General features: G+C 37.8%; 2 protein-coding genes across 2 annotated transcripts; both read left to right on the top strand.

Moving 5' to 3' along the window:
* Positions 1-6,164: 6,164 nt before the first annotated feature.
* On the top strand, positions 6,165-10,875 carry LOC121993116 (thioredoxin O, mitochondrial-like). The gene is made up of 7 exons (XM_042547794.1): positions 6,165-6,473; positions 6,543-6,608; positions 6,699-6,749; positions 7,502-7,581; positions 8,708-8,752; positions 10,412-10,506; positions 10,698-10,875. The coding sequence occupies exons 1-7, from the start codon at positions 6,266-6,268 to the stop codon at positions 10,705-10,707; spliced, it is 555 nt and encodes a 184-aa protein (XP_042403728.1). The 5' UTR covers positions 6,165-6,265; the 3' UTR covers positions 10,708-10,875.
* Positions 10,876-11,387: 512 nt separating this feature from the next.
* LOC121993105 (UDP-N-acetylglucosamine diphosphorylase 1-like) lies at positions 11,388-18,717 on the top strand. The gene is made up of 15 exons (XM_042547786.1): positions 11,388-11,682; positions 12,073-12,127; positions 12,222-12,373; positions 12,599-12,638; positions 13,704-13,793; positions 13,880-13,986; positions 14,070-14,144; positions 14,416-14,455; positions 14,544-14,626; positions 14,701-14,778; positions 15,461-15,604; positions 16,402-16,469; positions 17,984-18,098; positions 18,194-18,350; positions 18,465-18,717. The coding sequence occupies exons 1-15, from the start codon at positions 11,509-11,511 to the stop codon at positions 18,560-18,562; spliced, it is 1,476 nt and encodes a 491-aa protein (XP_042403720.1). The 5' UTR covers positions 11,388-11,508; the 3' UTR covers positions 18,563-18,717.

Raw genomic sequence — 18,717 nt, forward strand, 5'->3', positions numbered from 1 at the left:
CAAAGGAGATAAAGGAAATAAAGGCAGTTCTTTATGCTTCAGCTATAGGAAGCCTAAAGTATGCTATACACGAGATCAGAAATCTGTTTTGCCAAGGGCATAGTTAGCAGATATCAAAGTAACCCTGGACAAGGACAGTAGACTGCAGTAAAGCATATATTGAAGTACCTTAGAGGCACTAGAGATTATATGCTAGCTTACAAGGCAGTTAATTTGGTCCCTGTGGGTTGCACGGATTTTGACTTCCAATCGGATAGGGACAATAGTAAGTCAACCTCGGGGTTTTGTGTTTACTTTAGGAGGTAAAGTCATAACTATGAAAGAGTGATAAGCATAGGTGTTTTTCTGGACTCTACCATAGAAGCTGAGTATATGGCAAATCTCTGAGGTAGCCATAAAAGCTAAATGACTCAATAACCTCAAGATAAACTTAGATATGATTTCTGGTTTGCCCAAAGATTATTATAATTTATTGTAATAATAGTGGTGCAGTAGCAAACTCGAAGAAACTATGAGTCTATAAGGCAAGTAAACACAATAGAGCGCAAGTACCACCCAATACGAGAAGTTGTTGCTGCCTAAATTGCATCAGATGATGACCTATAGATCTTTTCACTAAGGCCCTTAAGGCAAGAGCTTTTGATGGGCATGTTGAAGGGTTGAGAATCAGATGTATGGCAGCAGATATGACAGCTTAGTCTTTTAGTATAAGTGGGAGATTGTTAGGATGTATACTAAAAGCCTAGCTTTTGGTATAAACATTTATCTAGAAATAAGAATCACATTGGTCAAAAGTCTACATTTAGTTGTAGTTGTTCAATTAATTTATATTGTAGATAACATAGCATGTGGTGTCACGTGCAGAAGATGATGTTATCAGTACCTTATAAATTATAAACAGTAGCTCACGACCAAAATGGAAAGGAACAAACCATTAGAAGGTCGTAGTGTAATTAGGTATCAGTTTGTCTTGACTGTATAATTACACTAGTACACTTAGAGTGTATTGAGTAGGACCATTTGAGGTCGTTTCTTTTATACTGACTTTATAAAGGAACAAAGACCTCAGTTATTATGGAAGTGTGTGCTCTTAATCCTAATATAATAACAAGCACATATATTTGATATTTATTTCTTTAATTTATCAATGGGTGAGATTTAGTTCGATGAATCGATAAGCCCGATAAGTTGGGAAATGATATCACTTATAGTGTGTGTTGTTGATTATAGAAGGAAACTGTGTCCTAGAGATACTAGGTTGATAATGTCCTCAAGAGGAGCTCATAAGGATTGTCATGTTAAACCCTGCAGGTGGACTTAGTCCGATAAGGTTGAGTGGTACTACTCTTGGACTAAGATATTAATTAAATGAGTTGTCAGTAACTCACTTAATTAGTGGACATTCGACATCTTAAACACAGGGAGACTAACACACTCATAATAAGAAGGAGCCCAAAATGTAATTTGGGATTGGTGCGGTAGTTCAATAATAGTTCTCTAGTGGAATGAATTATTATTGATAAAATTAAGTTGTGTGTTCGGGGCGAACACGGGATGCTTAATTTTATCGGGAGACCAAAACCAATTCCTCCTCTCGGTCCCTATCGTAGCCTCTTGTATATAGAGATTTATACCCACCACATACCCACCTTCTTACCCAACCAATAGGGGTTGGCCAAGCTTGAAGCTCAAGCTTAGGGTCGACCAAGCCTTAAGGTGGCCGGCCAATAGCTTGGAGCCCAAGTTTAGATGGCCGGCCACATCATATTAAAAAGGATTTTTTATTAAAATTATTTCTTATGTGGATATCATAGTTTTAAAAGAGAGTTTAAAAATTAAATCTTTCCTTTAAAAGCTTTCTACAAAAGATTAAGAAAAGATTTGAAATCTTTCCTTATTTGTAGATTGAAAGGAGATTTTATTTTTAAGAAAAACTTTCCTTTTTGACCATGATAATAATTTAAAAGAGAAGTTTAAAAATTAAATATTCTCTTTTATTAGTTTCTACAAAAGATTAAGAAAAGATTTGATATCTTTCCTTATTTGTAGATTGAAAAGAGATTTTAATTTTTAGAGATAACTTTCCTTTTGGAAATTATCCACATGTTTAGAAGAAGAATTTTAATTTATAAAATTTCCTTTTTATTAACCAATCATGAAAGGATAAAAATTATTGGAGAAATTTTTATAAATTTCTAGAAACAAATTAGGAAGTTTTAATTCTTGTGTGAATTAAATTTTCCTTGTTTTGGGGAATTAGAAGTGGCCGGCCATTATTATTAAAAGAAGAAAATTGTTTTTTAATTAAAATAATTTTTTCTTATGACAAAAGAATTAAGAAATTTTTTATTAAAATTTCCTTATTTGTCAAGACCAAGGATTATAAAAGAGGGGGTAGAGGTGCCTTCACGGGTGATCAACTCTATTATTCTTCTCCTCTCTTTTCCTCCTTGGTGGCCGGCCCTAGCTTCTTTCTCTTCTCTTCTTCTTATGGCCGGCGGCAACCTCTCTTGGAGTTCTTGATGGTGGCCGGTTCTAGCTAGGAGAAGAAGGAGAGAAAGGTGGTTTTGTTTCTTGCATCCCTTGGAGCTTGGTGGTGGTGGCCGGACCTCTACTTCTCTTGGAGAATTGTGGTGGCCGAAACTTGCAAGGAAGAAGAAGGTGCTTGGTGGTTCTCATCTCGGAAGATCGTTGCCCACACAACGTCCGAGGTTAGAAGAGGAATACGGTAGAAGATCAAGAGGTTTTTCTAAAAGGTATAACTAGTATTTTTTCTTTCCGCATCATACTAGTTATTTTTGGAAATAATACCAAATACAAGAGGCTTACGATTCTAGTATTTCGAATATGTTTTTCGAAGTTGTGTTCTTTTGTTTTATTTTTCCTTGTGATTTGATTGTTCTTTTCGGTTAACCTAAAGTTATTTTAGGAAATTAAATGTTAGATTTCTATAAAAGGTTTTGTCTAGTCGGTGGTGGTTGCTCCCATATCCAAGAAGGCCATGTGCCTCGCCACGTCAGTACTGGGAACCAATTATGGAAATTAATATTTAATGGAATTAATAACTTAAGGTGATTTGGGTCGAACGTGTTAAGTTCCGCAGGAGATCCAAATCAAAACCTAAAAGAACAAATAGATTAAGTTTTGGATCAAACGTGTTAAGTTCCGCAGACGATCGAAAATTTAATTTAAAAGAACACATGGTAGCTAGGAAAAGGTTCAGACCTTTGTACAAAATTTTGTACAGTGGAACCTCTAGGCTTTCCGAGTAGCAACCAACAAGAAGGTTATTTCTTACCAGGGTCATTCGGAAGCCGCATTTGGATCGCGCTTAAACCGAATAGGTACATCATCCCTTCGGGCAGTAGCTTATGGATGTCCATCTTCAGCCCGGCCAGCAGGTTAGCCGTGTGTAGAAAAGCAGGCTCGATCCGATACCTTTTCAGGTCGCGGGGAGTCGGCAACGAAGTTTGCCATTGAGTTCGAAAGAGTGACGGCTCGGGAAAACTCAAAAAGAAGAAATGATTCTTCCAATGCTTGTTGGAGGTATGCATTTTATCAAAGAAAACTAAGTCGATCCAAGCTTGAAACAAGAAGGTGCCCAGCTCAGACTGCTTGGGGTAGTAAAAATAATGAAAAATTTGAGGCTTAAGGGGGAATGTTGTGCACTCGAAAGGGCACAACTACGTCGCACAGCAGCCTAAAGGAGTTGGGCACGAGCTGGCCGAGCGGAATAAGAAAGTAGTTGCAAACTTCTATGATGAATGGGTGGATTGGAAACCTAAGGTCATCTACGAATTGGTTGCGGAAGAAGGTAACAGTGCCGGTCGGGGGATCATGAGGTTGGTCGGATGACTCGGCTAGAGTGAGTTTGTGGTCAGCAGGGATGCCATATGCATTGATCAGTTTAAAGGCATCCCCCGAATCAAACCGACTCTCCATGGTTTGGTACCAAAGGCTGGGAGAGGGGGCAGATGAACTGGCCATAATTGGAGGATGAAAACACAAAAGGTTCGTCAAAAAGGTTGACGGAAAGAGAAACAATAGAGGAGACGCCGAGGAAAACGAAGGGAAGTAAACATGAACACAAGAGAGGGTCAGAAAACTTACAAAAGAACCTAAAAGGAGGTAAAAGATCATCGAAACACTGAGGCCAGGGAAGTCGAAGAAACACGCGGAGGCAGGGATGATGGAATAGGAGTCGGCGCCGGTGCTTTATAAACCTGGGGCTCAGTCAACCTTAGTCGTCCGATCCAGTTCATCGGAAGCAAAGTTGGCATCTGACCGTCGAATTTAAACCGCTGCCTGTCCTATCAGAGCTGACGCCCTCGTCGTACGATGACGGCGACGGCGCCACGAGGCGGCAAGTTAGGGGGCGACATTTAATGAACGTCATTACTCGAGCGTGGGCGCATGCTCAACCTTAATGGCAAAGATTGACACAAATTCCGAGGAGATCTGGTGGACGTCAGCGTTAATCGTCCTCGGATCGGCAAGGTAATCAACGGCAAGCAAAACTGCCGAAGGCCTAGTAGGTAGGTCGTCGGGCGGCTGCATGGTAACCGAACGACCGATACACCACCAGACTAGCAGTCTAGTCAGTCAGACTTTCAGCCTCCTTCGACTAGACTTGAGGAGAAGGCACGTAATCCGGTAATAAGAGTGGAGTCCCGTGCGGGATAGAGGTCAATGACATGTGGAGGTCAAAGCCAAGATGGTCAACCTAAAGGCGTGGCCGATCGGAAGGCCACCTGGCTGATCGGCCACGATCGCGCCCGATGCGGCGCAGAAACAGCTTGGCCGCGGGCCGGGTTTCCGACGCTCATGAGTCCGCCTAGGAAAGTTGAGGCGTCGGGGGGCCTATTCGATTGGACAAGTTGCGAATCAACGAAGACACTCCCGTCTGAGTATGTGGCCGAGCGGCCTTCCCGCTCGGACCAATACACGCCCCCTCCCGGACGGCAGTGGGTCCCTGCATCTCTCCCGGTCAGGCTAGTAACAGACAAAAGGAGTAGAAGAAGACAAAAGGGAACAGTCGGTGATATCCTTCTCGAGACATGTGTCGCCGACGAACAACATGGTTGGCGCCCGGACCGGACAGAGAATCGTACGGTGGAAGTTTCCACTGTCACGTCAAAGATATGTTCGGACGGTTGAGGTATGGCGTCAAACGCACTTTTCTGACACCACCATTTCTAGGTATGCTTTGAGGAGTGTGCACGCCCCTCCTGGGAGCCCTATATAAGGGCCCTCAACCTTCGACGGAGGTATGGATTCTCATCTACTGTAGCTCTTGGCCTCGTTATGCTGTTTCGATTTCTTCTCGCCTGACTTGAGCGTCGGAGGGTCATCGTCGGGATCCCCCTCCCGGCTCGGTTTTGCTGCAGGTTCACCGGAGTCTACGTCAGCTCAGAGTTTACGTGAAGTCAGCAGAGAGCACACGCCCCTAACATCCATCGACTCAGCACTCGGACAGGATCATCAATTGTTACACACACAACATCAATTCTTGAGCTAACAGAAGCTTTTTGCACTCTGAAATGGCTTTAGTCTCTTGTAATTCCTTGTTATTTTTTGCTTAACTTTTAACGATGCCAAAGTTTCAAAGGAATTTTGTGACATTTTGGCTATTTTTTTTGTCTACACTCGCCCCCGCGCGCTCTCGCTAACCCATCTTAGGATCAACACGGATGAGGTAAATCATAGTAACTACTGGTTTTTAGAATAGTGACTAGCACATAAGGGATGTATTTATCTCGATTTTATCGAGATTTAAATTCCAAATCTTATGATGATAATACCTCATATGTTAGCCACTATATCATTCCGAGAGGATGTGTGCTATGTGAATGCTGACCTTGTAGTGAACCTCTCGAACTCTACCATCATTTCGAATAACAAATAAAAAGGCTTCGCCTCTCTATTTTATGGATGAGCTTGCATAGATTAAATTTCAGTAAAAATCATAATTATTTCATTGTCATTGAAATGATAATTATTCATTTGTTTACGAAAATTAGTTGCCTTAATTTATTTCTTCGTCCAATTAAATTTCTTTAGGGAAATTTTATTTTATTTTCTTTTTTTCTAAACAAATTATAAAATTAATAATAATTAATAATTTATTACAATAAAAATCGCGAAAACCTAGTCCTAGCTCAAGACGAATAGTTTGTGGCATCGAATCGAGACCAAGGTCTGTTGCTCTATAAATCAGTCGTCCGGCCGCCACCGCACCACCGCTCATCTCTCGAAGCCTAGCGCGATGGCGTCGAGAAGGGTTGCGAGCCTCCTCCGCCGTTTCGCCATCACCTCTGCGTCGCGGCATCCCGCGCCTATACACTCTCAAAGTCCTCTTCCGTTCTTGTTGCTCCCGCTCCCGTCGGCGACCGCTGAGTCGCCTTCTTCTGCTCACCTCGGCCTCTCCCTCCCGAACCCTTTATTCTCCTCCCGACTGTTCTCCTCCGCTTCGGGTGATCTTTCTTATGCCCCTATTTTTTGTGCTATGCTGGTTTTTGTTATTGAATTCGTAATGCAAGCAGGTCCGTCAAACATTGTTCTTATTCAGTCTGGGGATCAGCTCACTGACGCGCTGAAGAAGGCCCAGGGTTAGTTGGTTCTTATGCTAGTGTTTTATTTGCTCATTGTCAGACCCGTGTGAACTTGCTGTCGAGAATCTATATTCTGAGTGATTGCAGATGATAAAGTGCCAGCCATCTTTTACTTCACGGCTGTGTGGTGCGGACCTTGTAAGATTCTCTCTTGATGCTGGTTGCATGCTATTTTACTTTTGATGTCTAAGTAGGCCAGGTTTGTATAACTTTGGCATGATCTTTCACTTGTACATCAAACAACATTTTTGCATGTCGTTCTTGCTTTGTGGAATATCTTGTTAGATTTCTAAATCCATGTGTGTATATGGAATGTGGATACTTAATATCTTGTAATAACTTGCCTCAGTTCGGTGTTACTGAAAGTGAAAGAAAAACTGTCATTTCAATGTATTGTCTGAGCAATGCACACTTCCTATTATATTAACACTTCAAAGTGACTTTGGTTTACAAAATATTCCTTTACTAGTTGAGCATTCTTACCCCATTGTGGGTAGAAGATCTTTATTTTGAGAGCTGGGAACAACCTCTTTAATATATGCAAGGCAAAATGGCACATTGGCTCTTCTTTGATGCTGCACTGGTTGGAACCTCCTGCAGTTAGATCCCCGTTTCTTAGATGAAAATATTGCTGTGATTACTTGAACAGGAATATTTGTTTTACTTAATCAAATATTCTTTGAAGTACATTGTAATTACTTAAAATATGATTAGTACTTTAATGTGATAGATTGGTATACTTCATTCTGCTCAAAGACCACAGTGGTGCATAAAGTTTTCCACCTAGATGTCTCGACAACTGCTACTTATGTGGTTATCTTAATGAAAAATGTGGCATATGTTATTATTTAAAGTTGATCTTTTTTTTATATAAAAAAAATCATGTTCAGGCAGGGTTATAGCCCCATTTATTGAGGAAATGAGCCACAAATTTTTGCATGTCACAACGTACAAGGTTGACATTGATCAGGTAATTAACTTGAATTTCTAATTTAGTTTTTGTTTTGTTTTGTTTTTTTTTGAAGTTATGAAAGTGGCCGATACTAGAATGGTTGAGGGTTATCATTATTCCATCATAGTTTACTATGTTGTGATTATTTCAGATTGCTCTAGATTAGCCCTTTAATAAAATCTCTTATCATGAGTATTAGGTAAAGTTGTCATTCAATGATGAAAATCTCCTCTCTTGAACAATGGTTGCTATATCTGCATGGCAGCTTATCTATTCTTCCTTGTTCTAATGCCTAAACGATTGCATTTGTAGGAGTTACACTTTCTTTTTTGTGTGAAGTAACAAAGAAATTTTGGTTCCTCTTCAAGTTCAATTAATAATTTAATATAATTTCCTCTTTTTTTTTCTAATTTAAGTACCCTTTGCTTATTGCTGTCATATCAGTTAAACAGAATACAAATACAATTATTTATAATTTTATTTGTATGAACTTCTTAGCATATGTCAAATTATTAGTTTTGAGAATAACTGATTTTTTCAGATTTTATGATTAGCTTCCACTTAATTAACAGCTTGTTTTTATCTGTACTAACCAGGAATAAAATTGTAGCACAATTTAAAAGTATGACAAACCCATGGGCGAAGAAATTTTAGTTGAAATGCTCATTATGGTGTTAATTCTTAATGTTGGTTTCCTTTGCCATTATTAGGGAGACATGTAAAGATACAACCTCTTACAAAACAATGCTAGTTGGGCACCATACTTAGGCTTGCCTGAATATCAAAGGAGCATCTATAATCTGCATTCCATGGATATTTCATGACTGATTGGCAAATGTTCATATCTTTGTTCACTTTGATTTTCTGTAGATTTTTTTTTTCATGAAGACATTTATCTACTGAAAAATTGACAAGATTTAACCATTCTTTCCATCTCTCTCTCTCTCTCTGCTTCTTCTTCTTGGACAAAAGATTTTCTGCATATACAAAAATTGTATGAAAAAGTCTAGATTTGCGAACATATTTAGTCTTTTTTGTTAGTTTCACAATTTAAATAGGTAATTTGGTTTTTGAGATTTCGCTGCTGTACAAGTTTTGTTGTTTCATAATAATCTTACCCTTGGACAACTGACTTGGCTTGTAGGAGGGCCTTGGAAGTATACTGAGCAGTCTGCAGATTCACTCTGTGGTAATGTTCCATATATTGTTATATTTTGTTATGATGATTTTGGCAGATATTTCTTCTTCATGATTCATTGTATTTAATTATTTTGAAATATACATTGGAAGAGGAGAAAGAATAAAGTTAGTGGCATAGAAATAAAAGCTCTTTGTTTTGTGCAAATTAAGCATTTTATCTATAAATGGAACTTCCAGATGTATTTCGCCGTGAAATTGTTGGTCTGTGATGCATATAAAAACTAAATTTGCGCCCTTCGAAATGGCATTCTCTTTGTTATCAAATGCTGTTGAAGTTGACATTTTAGGACTAGTCATGGTGGCATTGTTGGCAATTTCAGCTGATTGTCCGAAGATATAATTGTTGAATCTGTGCCTAACCCGAAGTGGGCCTAATGAATTTAATGGAAACAAATTTTGTAGTGTATCATAAATAGCTAGTTCTCCAATCTATGTTAAAAAAAAATTCCCTCAGATGTTGATGTGACCTGCTTATGTTGCTCCCAAGAAGTGCATATCTAGTTTTCTGTTATCCAAGCACCAGTTCTGTGCTTGTAACAGTTCCTTAATTTGGCATCTTTTTATTGTTATCAGTTATCATTACAATTTGTTTCTAACAAGTCTTTTTAATATGGCATGCCTATATTAAGCTAATCGGTATTATATTTATGTTCTAACAACTCTTACACATGCTTGCTTTTTTGTTTTCCTTTCTTGATTACAATGCAAATTAGAGAGAATGTTTCTTCGATTATGTGACAATCAGGGATTGAGCAATTATATATGCATATCATGTCAATGTTCTGTCAAAGATCTTATAAATATTTATTCTTTTGCTCATATGTTACAATATATGAACTTTTATGCACAGAGTTTTTTACTAGCTTATAGCTTTCCACTCAAGTAAACTCAATTATCATGTAAGATAGATGCCTAGATGGAGTTACCTCTAGTCAAATCTTTAATAAAAGCACGATGGTAGGCGCATGACTTCTCTGGCGTAATGACCAGGGGGTTTACCCCACCATGCACCTAACGCCTGTGTACTTGTATTTACCTCACCTTCATATAAGCATGACCAGGAGTTGATTCTCGGGAATTGACGGCTTGTGGTTACCCCATCATGCACCTAACACTTGTGTATCTACATTTCCCTCTCTCCATATTCGTAGGGTCAGCACTAGGGGGACCGTTAAGGTAGCAGATCTATTTTTTTTTTAATACAAGTATGATCGTCCTCACGGGATGTCTAGTTGGCTAGAGGGTATTAGATTTGCTATAAAGAGACAAGGTCAATTCTCGACGGGCGCATGCCCTCGGGGAAAAATTTCTTCCATCCCCTAGCTACTTTGCGGTCGGCTGGCTATAAGCTGACCTCGTAATTGACCTTCCATCCCATAACCTAGGAAGATTTCTTGGGTGATTTGCTATAATTTAATATAAGCATGAATGCATTAATTTTAGAATAAAGCTTTATGCAAATAAATGCCTTACTTTTGTTTTTTTTACGGTAGAGTTTGTTCTCAGTAAGTAGACATCTCCCTCCCTCTGGAATCTCTCAGAAGAGGTGGTTTTGTTGCATGTACTCTGTGCATTGAATATTTTCTTAATTAACATGCCGTTTCTAACTTGATGTTGTCATGCCGTTTGCCTTTCTTAATTAATGCAGCCAACCTTTCAATTTTTCCACAATGGCAAAAAGGCTACTGAAGTTGTCGGTGCTGATAAGAAACAACTCGAGGAGACATTTAAAAGCTTGTACAAGTAAATATTTGATCTTTCTGTTTGGGCGTGCCCTTTTTCTTCTGATGCTTGTTAGTTTCTGTTCTTATGGTCAACCTTGTAATTGTTTGTTGGAGTAAATGTCTAATTATTGCCTTGTTAAAAACAATTAAATTTATTGGCTGTGTTCATGACTTTTGTTTTAACGTTTTCTTTATTTTATTTTTTTGCAGGCAGGAATAACAAGGCGACGCTAAAGAATTGTATTTTGCTGCCTATTTAGACTAATAATAACAACGCTTTTCTGTAATGGAAGAATTAGATTCGAGCGTTGATTTCTCATGGTGTCATTCTAAAGTGTCTAACTTTGTACTTCCATTTATTTATTAAAAGTGAAATCTGCTCCCCCTACGATCGTTCCACACAATTGAGAGTAAATTAGGAATTTAAGCAATGGGTATTTCTGTTTGTTGGTTTCGTAGGGACTCGAGCTTGTTCAATTCCCAGCTTGGCTATGTCCTAGGGTCAGATGCTGATTTATAATATTTATTGGCAGAATAATTGGCGGTTCGTCCTTTACATCAGAAAGTTAGGTCTTGTGTCTTGATCCCTTCGGCTGCAAGGGTCTGTAGCTTCCGGACTCGTGATATACGATGGCTTTAGGTTACTTGTGTTGGACGGTAGCTGATAAAAGCCGTATCCTATGATCAATTGATCCTCAATTAAACTAATTAAACCAACACAACAAAACTGAAAGCCATATGCCGACGACAATCCATCTTTGCCAACTCATGATTTCGCATTATTACGTCATCAATTCATTACTTTCATCATAATCCCATGGCCCCCACTTCATACAGTTGGTCTTTTGCGATTGCCGATAGCCATTGGCTAGTTTAAAGACTTGGCTGTCGGGGGAGTTGCACCGAAGGGCGTCCCCTGTGTGGTAGGGAACTGGATGCGGCGTAATATCATGTGGCCTTGCCGTCGCCTTCGATCCGATGCTTCAAATTCGTCTGTTCTACCCTCTTTTGCTCGGACGAGATGAGCGGGATGGTGGTTGGATCCGAGATGGGACGGCGGGGGACGCCGTCACCGCCTCCGCCGCCGCCGCAGGAGCTTCTGGAGCGGCTCAAGGACTACGGCCAAGAGGACGCCTTCGCCTTCTGGGACGAACTTCATCCGGATGAGCGCGACATCCTCGTCAAGGACATTGAGGTTGCTCATCGCTCTCGGGTCTTTGATCGCACTTGGATCTGATCGTGTGACGTGTTTGCCATGCTTCTCTTGTCTAGCACTTGAGCTAATCTGAGGAGTGAGGATATCCTTTTTTTTTCCGCGTTCTTGCAAAGTTATGCTGAACTTAATTGAATTCTGACTCGAAGTTTATTACTCTATTCGAATTGTAGATTTCTTTAGGCTACTTCACTAACAAGGATAAAAGTAATTTTTTGCCTCGTTCCTACCTTGATCAAAGACCCGACTATTGGTATTTGGTTTTCGCGTCGAAAATGTGAACTTCTGATTAGTATTTGATTGTTGTTGTTTAATCGTTGATTTGAGAATTTTTCAGTTCCATTTATTATCTCTTGGCCATTTGTGTATCAGAGCATGGATCTTCCAAGGCTTGATCGGATCATTAGATGTTCGCTTGGTTCTCAGGGTGAATGCTTCTTTAATGTTCTTTTACGAGATCTGTCTCTTTGGGCACAATGAAGATCATGTCTCACCGTTGTTATTAACTGACAAATAATCAGGGCAGTCGTTGCCTGCCATTGAGCCAGTGCCAGAGACCAGCGTCTCAACTGTGGAAATGAGATCTGCAGAGGAAAAGGAAAGGTGGTGGAAGCGAGGTTTGAAGGTCATTTCAGAAGGAAAGTTAGCTGTCGTACTTCTCTCTGGTGGACAGGTAATTTGGCTGGGATGGACTTATGTGGAGCTCATTTTCTATTCTAAATTTACTTCAGCACAACAATCCTACAGGCTTTGGCTTTGAAAGCTATTCTTCTTTGATAGATTTAGTTATTACCCTTCTTTGTTTGACATTATTATTCATTGTCTCAAAATTTGTTGATGTACATATCATTACAAGGAATCTTACACTTGAAGCTGTTCTTGCACTCTTTTGTTGCAGGGTACCCGACTTGGAAGTTCAGATCCCAAGGGATGTTTCAGTGAGTTACAAATTGACCTTTCACATATCAAATGTACTCAATGTTGTATTAACAATCCACTTTTTTAGAGAGAAAAAGAAATTGAAGCTGGGAATGCTAATAGTTCGTTTGTCATGCTAAGAGTGGAAAACTAAATGGCTTTGATTATCTAATGCTTTTGTTTTTTAGTAAGTTTCCATTAGAGGAAAGAGAACAGTATCTAATATTCAAGAGTAAGGTTCCTACATAGGAATGAGAAGAGGCTCATAGGTTCAGATTGTAAAATTAGAGTGAATGATCATGACATCCAACTGTATATTAAAGATTTTTGGTACTGTATTTGAAGTTTATAATTTATCATATATTTACTTTCAATTCATAATGTTAGTATGAACACCTACAATGATATCATTCTAATATCGTTAAGTATAATTAAAATTATTAATATAGTAAGTATATGAAAAACACAAGATCATTCTTAAAATCTTAAAAGTATTCCATCTTTATATAAATTCCTATAAGATGAATGATAATGACAATGACAATATTCATCTACTTAGGAAACCTAAAAAACATTATGCCTGTAGTGCATGTCGATTTTTAAAATGTCCAATTGAATGTAATTATATTTTAACTAATCAAAGTTGTTGGGATTGAGTTTCTACCTTCGAATGGTAAGAAGGATAAATTATAGGATTTTAAGATCAAAGCCCGATTCAAATGCTACTTGGAATCTGGATTGATTCGGTCTTCTTGGATCAAAGATTGTAAGATTCCATGGTCCGGATTTGCAATCTTGATATCTATATATCAATGTAACCTCTTTCTTACGGAGGTATAGAACAAGACTATCACTTACTTTTTGCATGGTTGCAATGAAATTAGGAATTCTGAACATCGTGTGTTAGAACTTTGTTATGGAAATTATGATATGTTCCGACTTCTGTTTGAACTGCTCCTAGTTTTTTCTGTCTCTTTTGAAAATTTTCCATTTGTTAATTACTTTCTAGTTTGATGTTAGGATTCATTCAGTTTCAATCATTTAACAATATTGGATATGTAGAAATTCATTATTTCTTGCTGTAGATATTGGACTTCCATCAGGAAAATCACTTTTTCAACTTCAAGCTGAGAAAATTTTGTGTGTTCAAAAACTTGCAGCTCAGGCAAATGATGGTAACTGTGGATCTTTTAAGCTTGTTTTAAGTCTGCTAAACAGAACAAACCTTTTAACTTTGACCTTATTCTGTTACTTGAAATAGTTGGTATTACGCCAATTCAATGGTACATAATGACGAGTCCATTTACTGATGATGCTACTCGTAAATTCTTTGAAAGTCATAAATATTTTGGATTGGAAGCTGATCAGGTTAGATTTTTTATTGCTGCAAGATGGTTTATAAACTTCACCACCAGAAAGTCATTCATTCATATATGTTAATTTCCTTCCAGGTGAAATTTTTCCAACAAGGTACTCTTCCCTGTGTTTCCACGGATGGCAGATTTATCATGGAGACGCCGTATAAGGTACTACATTCATATTACTTATGGCCATCAACTTTTTTTCTTCAGAACTGAGTAGCCATCCAACAATCATAAATAATTAATCCATAGCTGTTAATTGATGCGGTTTGGTTTTTGAGCTCGAACGAGGTTTCAAGTTGTTACTAAATCTTGATTTGTAGTATATGTGTCTTATTATATTAAAAAATTAGAAACTTTTGATTTGGTTTGTGTATTTCTTCTTCTGCATTCCTTCTGCAGTGGAAGTTGTAACCGTAATGTTTTTAAAACTCAGGTGGCGAAGGCTCCTGATGGAAATGGAGGGTTGTATTCTGGTATATATTTTTTTAAATTACCAATGATTTTCTAGCAGTTTCCCTATCATTTAAATTTGTTGATCAAATATGGGTCATCTTTTGACAGCTCTTAAATCTACAAAATTACTAGAAGATATGTCCTCGAGAGGGGTCAAATATGTTGATTGTTATGGGGTTGATAATGCACTGGTGAGACAATTGGTTTATTGAAAAAAAAAATAATTTCTCTGCTAGATTTTACTAACTCAACATCCTCAGAGCAGGTTCGTGTTGCTGATCCAACATTCTTAGGATATTTTATTGATAAAGGTGTCGCTGCAGCAGCAAAGGTTGTTCGCAAGGTAAGAGAATTTGATGCCTCATTTGCTGACAAACAGGAAGGTTGCATATCTTATTTCTGATAATAGATTATGATTTATGGAATTTCTACTTTGTAGCTAGAATTTTTCCTGGTTTAAAGAGAATCTTGAAGATATTATCCTCAGCACTCATTGCTCTTTAAACCTGCTTGATAGGAACAATAAAATGTATCAGAGTTTGTCATTAGATGCTTCATTAGGAGTTCAACTTTAGCATAGCTGCAGTTTGGCATTTGAGCATAGAACTTCTTTAATCATTTACAAAGACTCTTTCCTTTTAGTTGTTATTGGCAGTTGGATGATAATGATTATGCATAATCATTTTCTCCATGCCATGAAGCATCTGATTGAAACAAATTTTCCTTGCACTCTTTAAAATAGCTCAGGGCTTCTCGTCAAGATTTGATGTCATTTAAATTTTTTATCATGGACATGTATAGAAATATGTAAGATTGCTCGTTTAACTCATCAGGTTTCTTGCTGTAAATATAACAAAGAATTCTGCAGTTTGGTTCATATTTACTATCAGTTCATGCTCTCTTACATGTGCTGTGCAATCCACGTTTAACATGTTTTCAGATAACCATTAATTGGGCATAATACTGCCAGTGCCAGCTTGAATTATTTCTGTATCTTAAATTTGTTTATGTGATTTTTTAATCAGGCTTATCCACAAGAGAAAGTTGGGGTCTTTGTTCAACAAGGCAGAGGTGGGCCTCTCAGGGTGGTTGAATACAGTGAGATGGATGCATCAATGGCTATTGAGACCAACCAGACCACTGGGCGCCTTCGCTATTGCTGGAGTAATGTAAATTGTTATTCCCTTTGTTATTATCTTGCTATATTCTCTATTAGTAGCGTTTCTTGTGTGAATGTGGGATAGAAGCGACCTTCTCCATTAATTACTCTTTATAAAAGCAAAAGGATACAGGTGTCAATGTTCTAAGCCACAACATCTTTTGCTAAGAAATCATTTCCTCCTATTTCACTTGGCTACAAATTATGGATTCTAGATAAAATATGAGGTTATCTTAGTTGTTTATGTTGCATAGCTTGTGCAACATTTATGATCAATGCAATCTAAATGCTACATTGTCTAACAACCAAATAAATATCTCTACAATTTCATATTACGGTTAAATGAATATTATCTGGATGACCTCTTCTAGGTGAAGGATATTATTCACCAACGATGTTGCAGTACTATTGGGAGAAACACATAACAGACCTGTCAATGTATTTTTATAACACCTAAATGTTTTATGACTTCAGTCTTACTGAAATATGGTCTTCCAGGTTATGCTAGGTAAAAATTAAGGAAATTTTGTCAAAATAGAATGAAAATTGAGATGTGAAATCTAGGATCTCAATATAATGCTCCTTTACCTAGAATCTATACATTTTCTGTCTTTTGTTGTGCACCGATTCTGAGACTTGGTTATATTCTTTTCTTTTATTAGTCTTTATTAAAGAAGTTTATTCTTGGTTATCTTGAGTGCTGTTTTTCATTTATTCTTTTAGGAGTTATCACATTCAATATCATTTTTGAGTTCCGATAATGTTGCTTCTAATATATCTTAAATGATGTGTTTGAGACATTATTAGGTATGCTTGCATATGTTCACTCTGGATTTCCTGAATCAAGTGGCAATTAACCTTGAAAGGGACAGCATGTAAGCTCTTACTAACTCGACTTGCTCATGCTACCATGTACTAGGTTGCTATGCTTGACTATTTTCTAAATGCCAATTTACTGATTCTGTTTTTCCTAGTTATATCTGGCTGTAGTTAAGTATTCAATTTAAATTGTCTATAAGCTTAAGACTCAAGCTCCCGGGAATTTAAGAATTTCAAGTATTGTAAGTCAATTTGTTCTGGTGCAACTATATCATTCTTGGTTGTCCTTTTTTTGACAATAGTTGGTGATGGAGAGGGCTGCAAAGTCTGCAAAGGAAGATTGATTAATTTGAAATTATGAAAAAAAACATTTATATTATTTCTCAGGCTCGGGCACAAGTATCCAACTCGGATGTGCATGCAAGCCTGTAACACAACAATTTTTTTAACTTTTTTACACTTGATCAATAGACCTACCAAGTGTCCACTCAGAATGTTGGTATCCAAGTGTTGGCCTCCAACATGGGCATGGATGGGTAGATGCAAAGTTAAGTGTCATAGAGGAGACAGATGTATGCAAGGGGAGTCATTCTACAAAAGAAAAGGTCTACTCTATGAGGTTTGGGAGGGATAGTAATTAGAGCTGTAAATAAGCCGAGCCGAGATTTGGAGTGTTTATACTTGTTTGATAAGATAATCGAACCGAGCTGAGCCGAGCCGAGTTTAAAATGAACCAAGCTTTTGAAATGAGTGTTCAAGCTTGGCTTGGTTTATTTTTTATAAGCTTGAGCTTGTTTGAAACTTGGCTTGAGCTTAGTTTGTTTAGATGTTATCAAACTTTCAATTCACGCTTGGTTTGAGCTTGGTTCGAGCTTGGCTTGAGCTTGGTTTGAGCTTGATTTGTTTAGATGTTATCAAGCTCTCAATTCAAGCTTGTTTGATTGTTTGAAACTTTTAATTGTTTGATTAGTTATTAAGATTGATAATTTAAATTTATTTATTTATTTTATTTTATTGTTTATTTAGCATATTGAAAAAAAATTATTAATAAATATAGTTCATGAACATTGTTCACGAACGTTGTTCACGAATGTTAACGAGCTGAACACATATGTGTTCAAGCTTGTTTGTTTAGCTTAACGAGTTGTTCAAGGTTGTTTGTTTAATTAATCTTATGTATATTGAACGAACATAAACAAACTTTTACCAAGCCGAACACCAAATTTATTCATGAACACTTGGTTCATTTACAGCCCTAATAGTAATGTTTTAATCTGTCCAGCATGCTTTTTTTTGGAGAAAACAAATCAATTTTACACAAATAAGTGATATGTAAAGTTTTTTTTTTATTTTATATTAAATTTTCTGTGTTTTTGTCTTGAGATTTGCAGCCGACATCTGTTATAAGGGTTCCTATTCAACTGTTCAAGATTTTCCATCCAGCCTAACTATTTGATATTTTATATCTTCCTTTTGGAATTAGGTTGATTCAGTAGCATTGTCAATCATTATGTTAACTATCTCAAAAGCCCCTGGTCAGGGACCCATAAAAGTCACATTTGAAATGCAGTTACCACCTCGCCGAGAAGAAAATTCCCTCTATCCATGGATCCACTGTTGGGTTTAAGCTAGAGCATTTCATCTTTGATGCATTTGCATATGCTCCATCTATGGCACTTTTTGAGGTTGGTTACCATAATTCAATATCTAGGATAATTTTGATCTCTTCTTTTGCTGCTGGCTTAGAAATTCGAATTGCTGCCTATGAACTGGAAAACAGATTTTGAGGGAGGAGGAATTTGCACCAGTTAAGAATGTAAACGGGGCAAGCTATGACACTCCTGACAGTGCCAAACTGATGCTTCTTCGCCTCCACAGTCGCTGGGTAGTCGCTGCTGGAGGATTCCTAACACATTCTGTGCCTCTGTACTTGACTGGTATTCTTCCCATCGCTATAATTTATGTTTCTTCTTACCAAAGAGATGTTGCAGTAGACCATTGTGGAAACTGGATCAGGCTGCACTAAGCCGTCGACCATTTCTTTCTTGCAGGCGTTGAAATCTCTCCACTTTGCTCCTATGCCGGGGAGAACCTCGAAGCCATATGCCGTGGAAGGACATTCCACGCACCTTGTGAGATCACCTACTAGGCATGAGACTGCACTCTACATTCCACTTTGCTCCTTGGATTATTATTATTATTTTTTTTTTTGTGTTTATTTGTTTTGAAAGTTGTTGTGTGTGATTGATTATCACATGGAATGTTGTGGCGTGTCTATTTTCTTTAGCCGTCCCATTAACAATA

This window comes from Zingiber officinale, chromosome 6B (assembly GCF_018446385.1).
Source record: "Zingiber officinale cultivar Zhangliang chromosome 6B, Zo_v1.1, whole genome shotgun sequence".
Taxonomy (NCBI): Eukaryota; Viridiplantae; Streptophyta; class Magnoliopsida; order Zingiberales; family Zingiberaceae; genus Zingiber; species Zingiber officinale.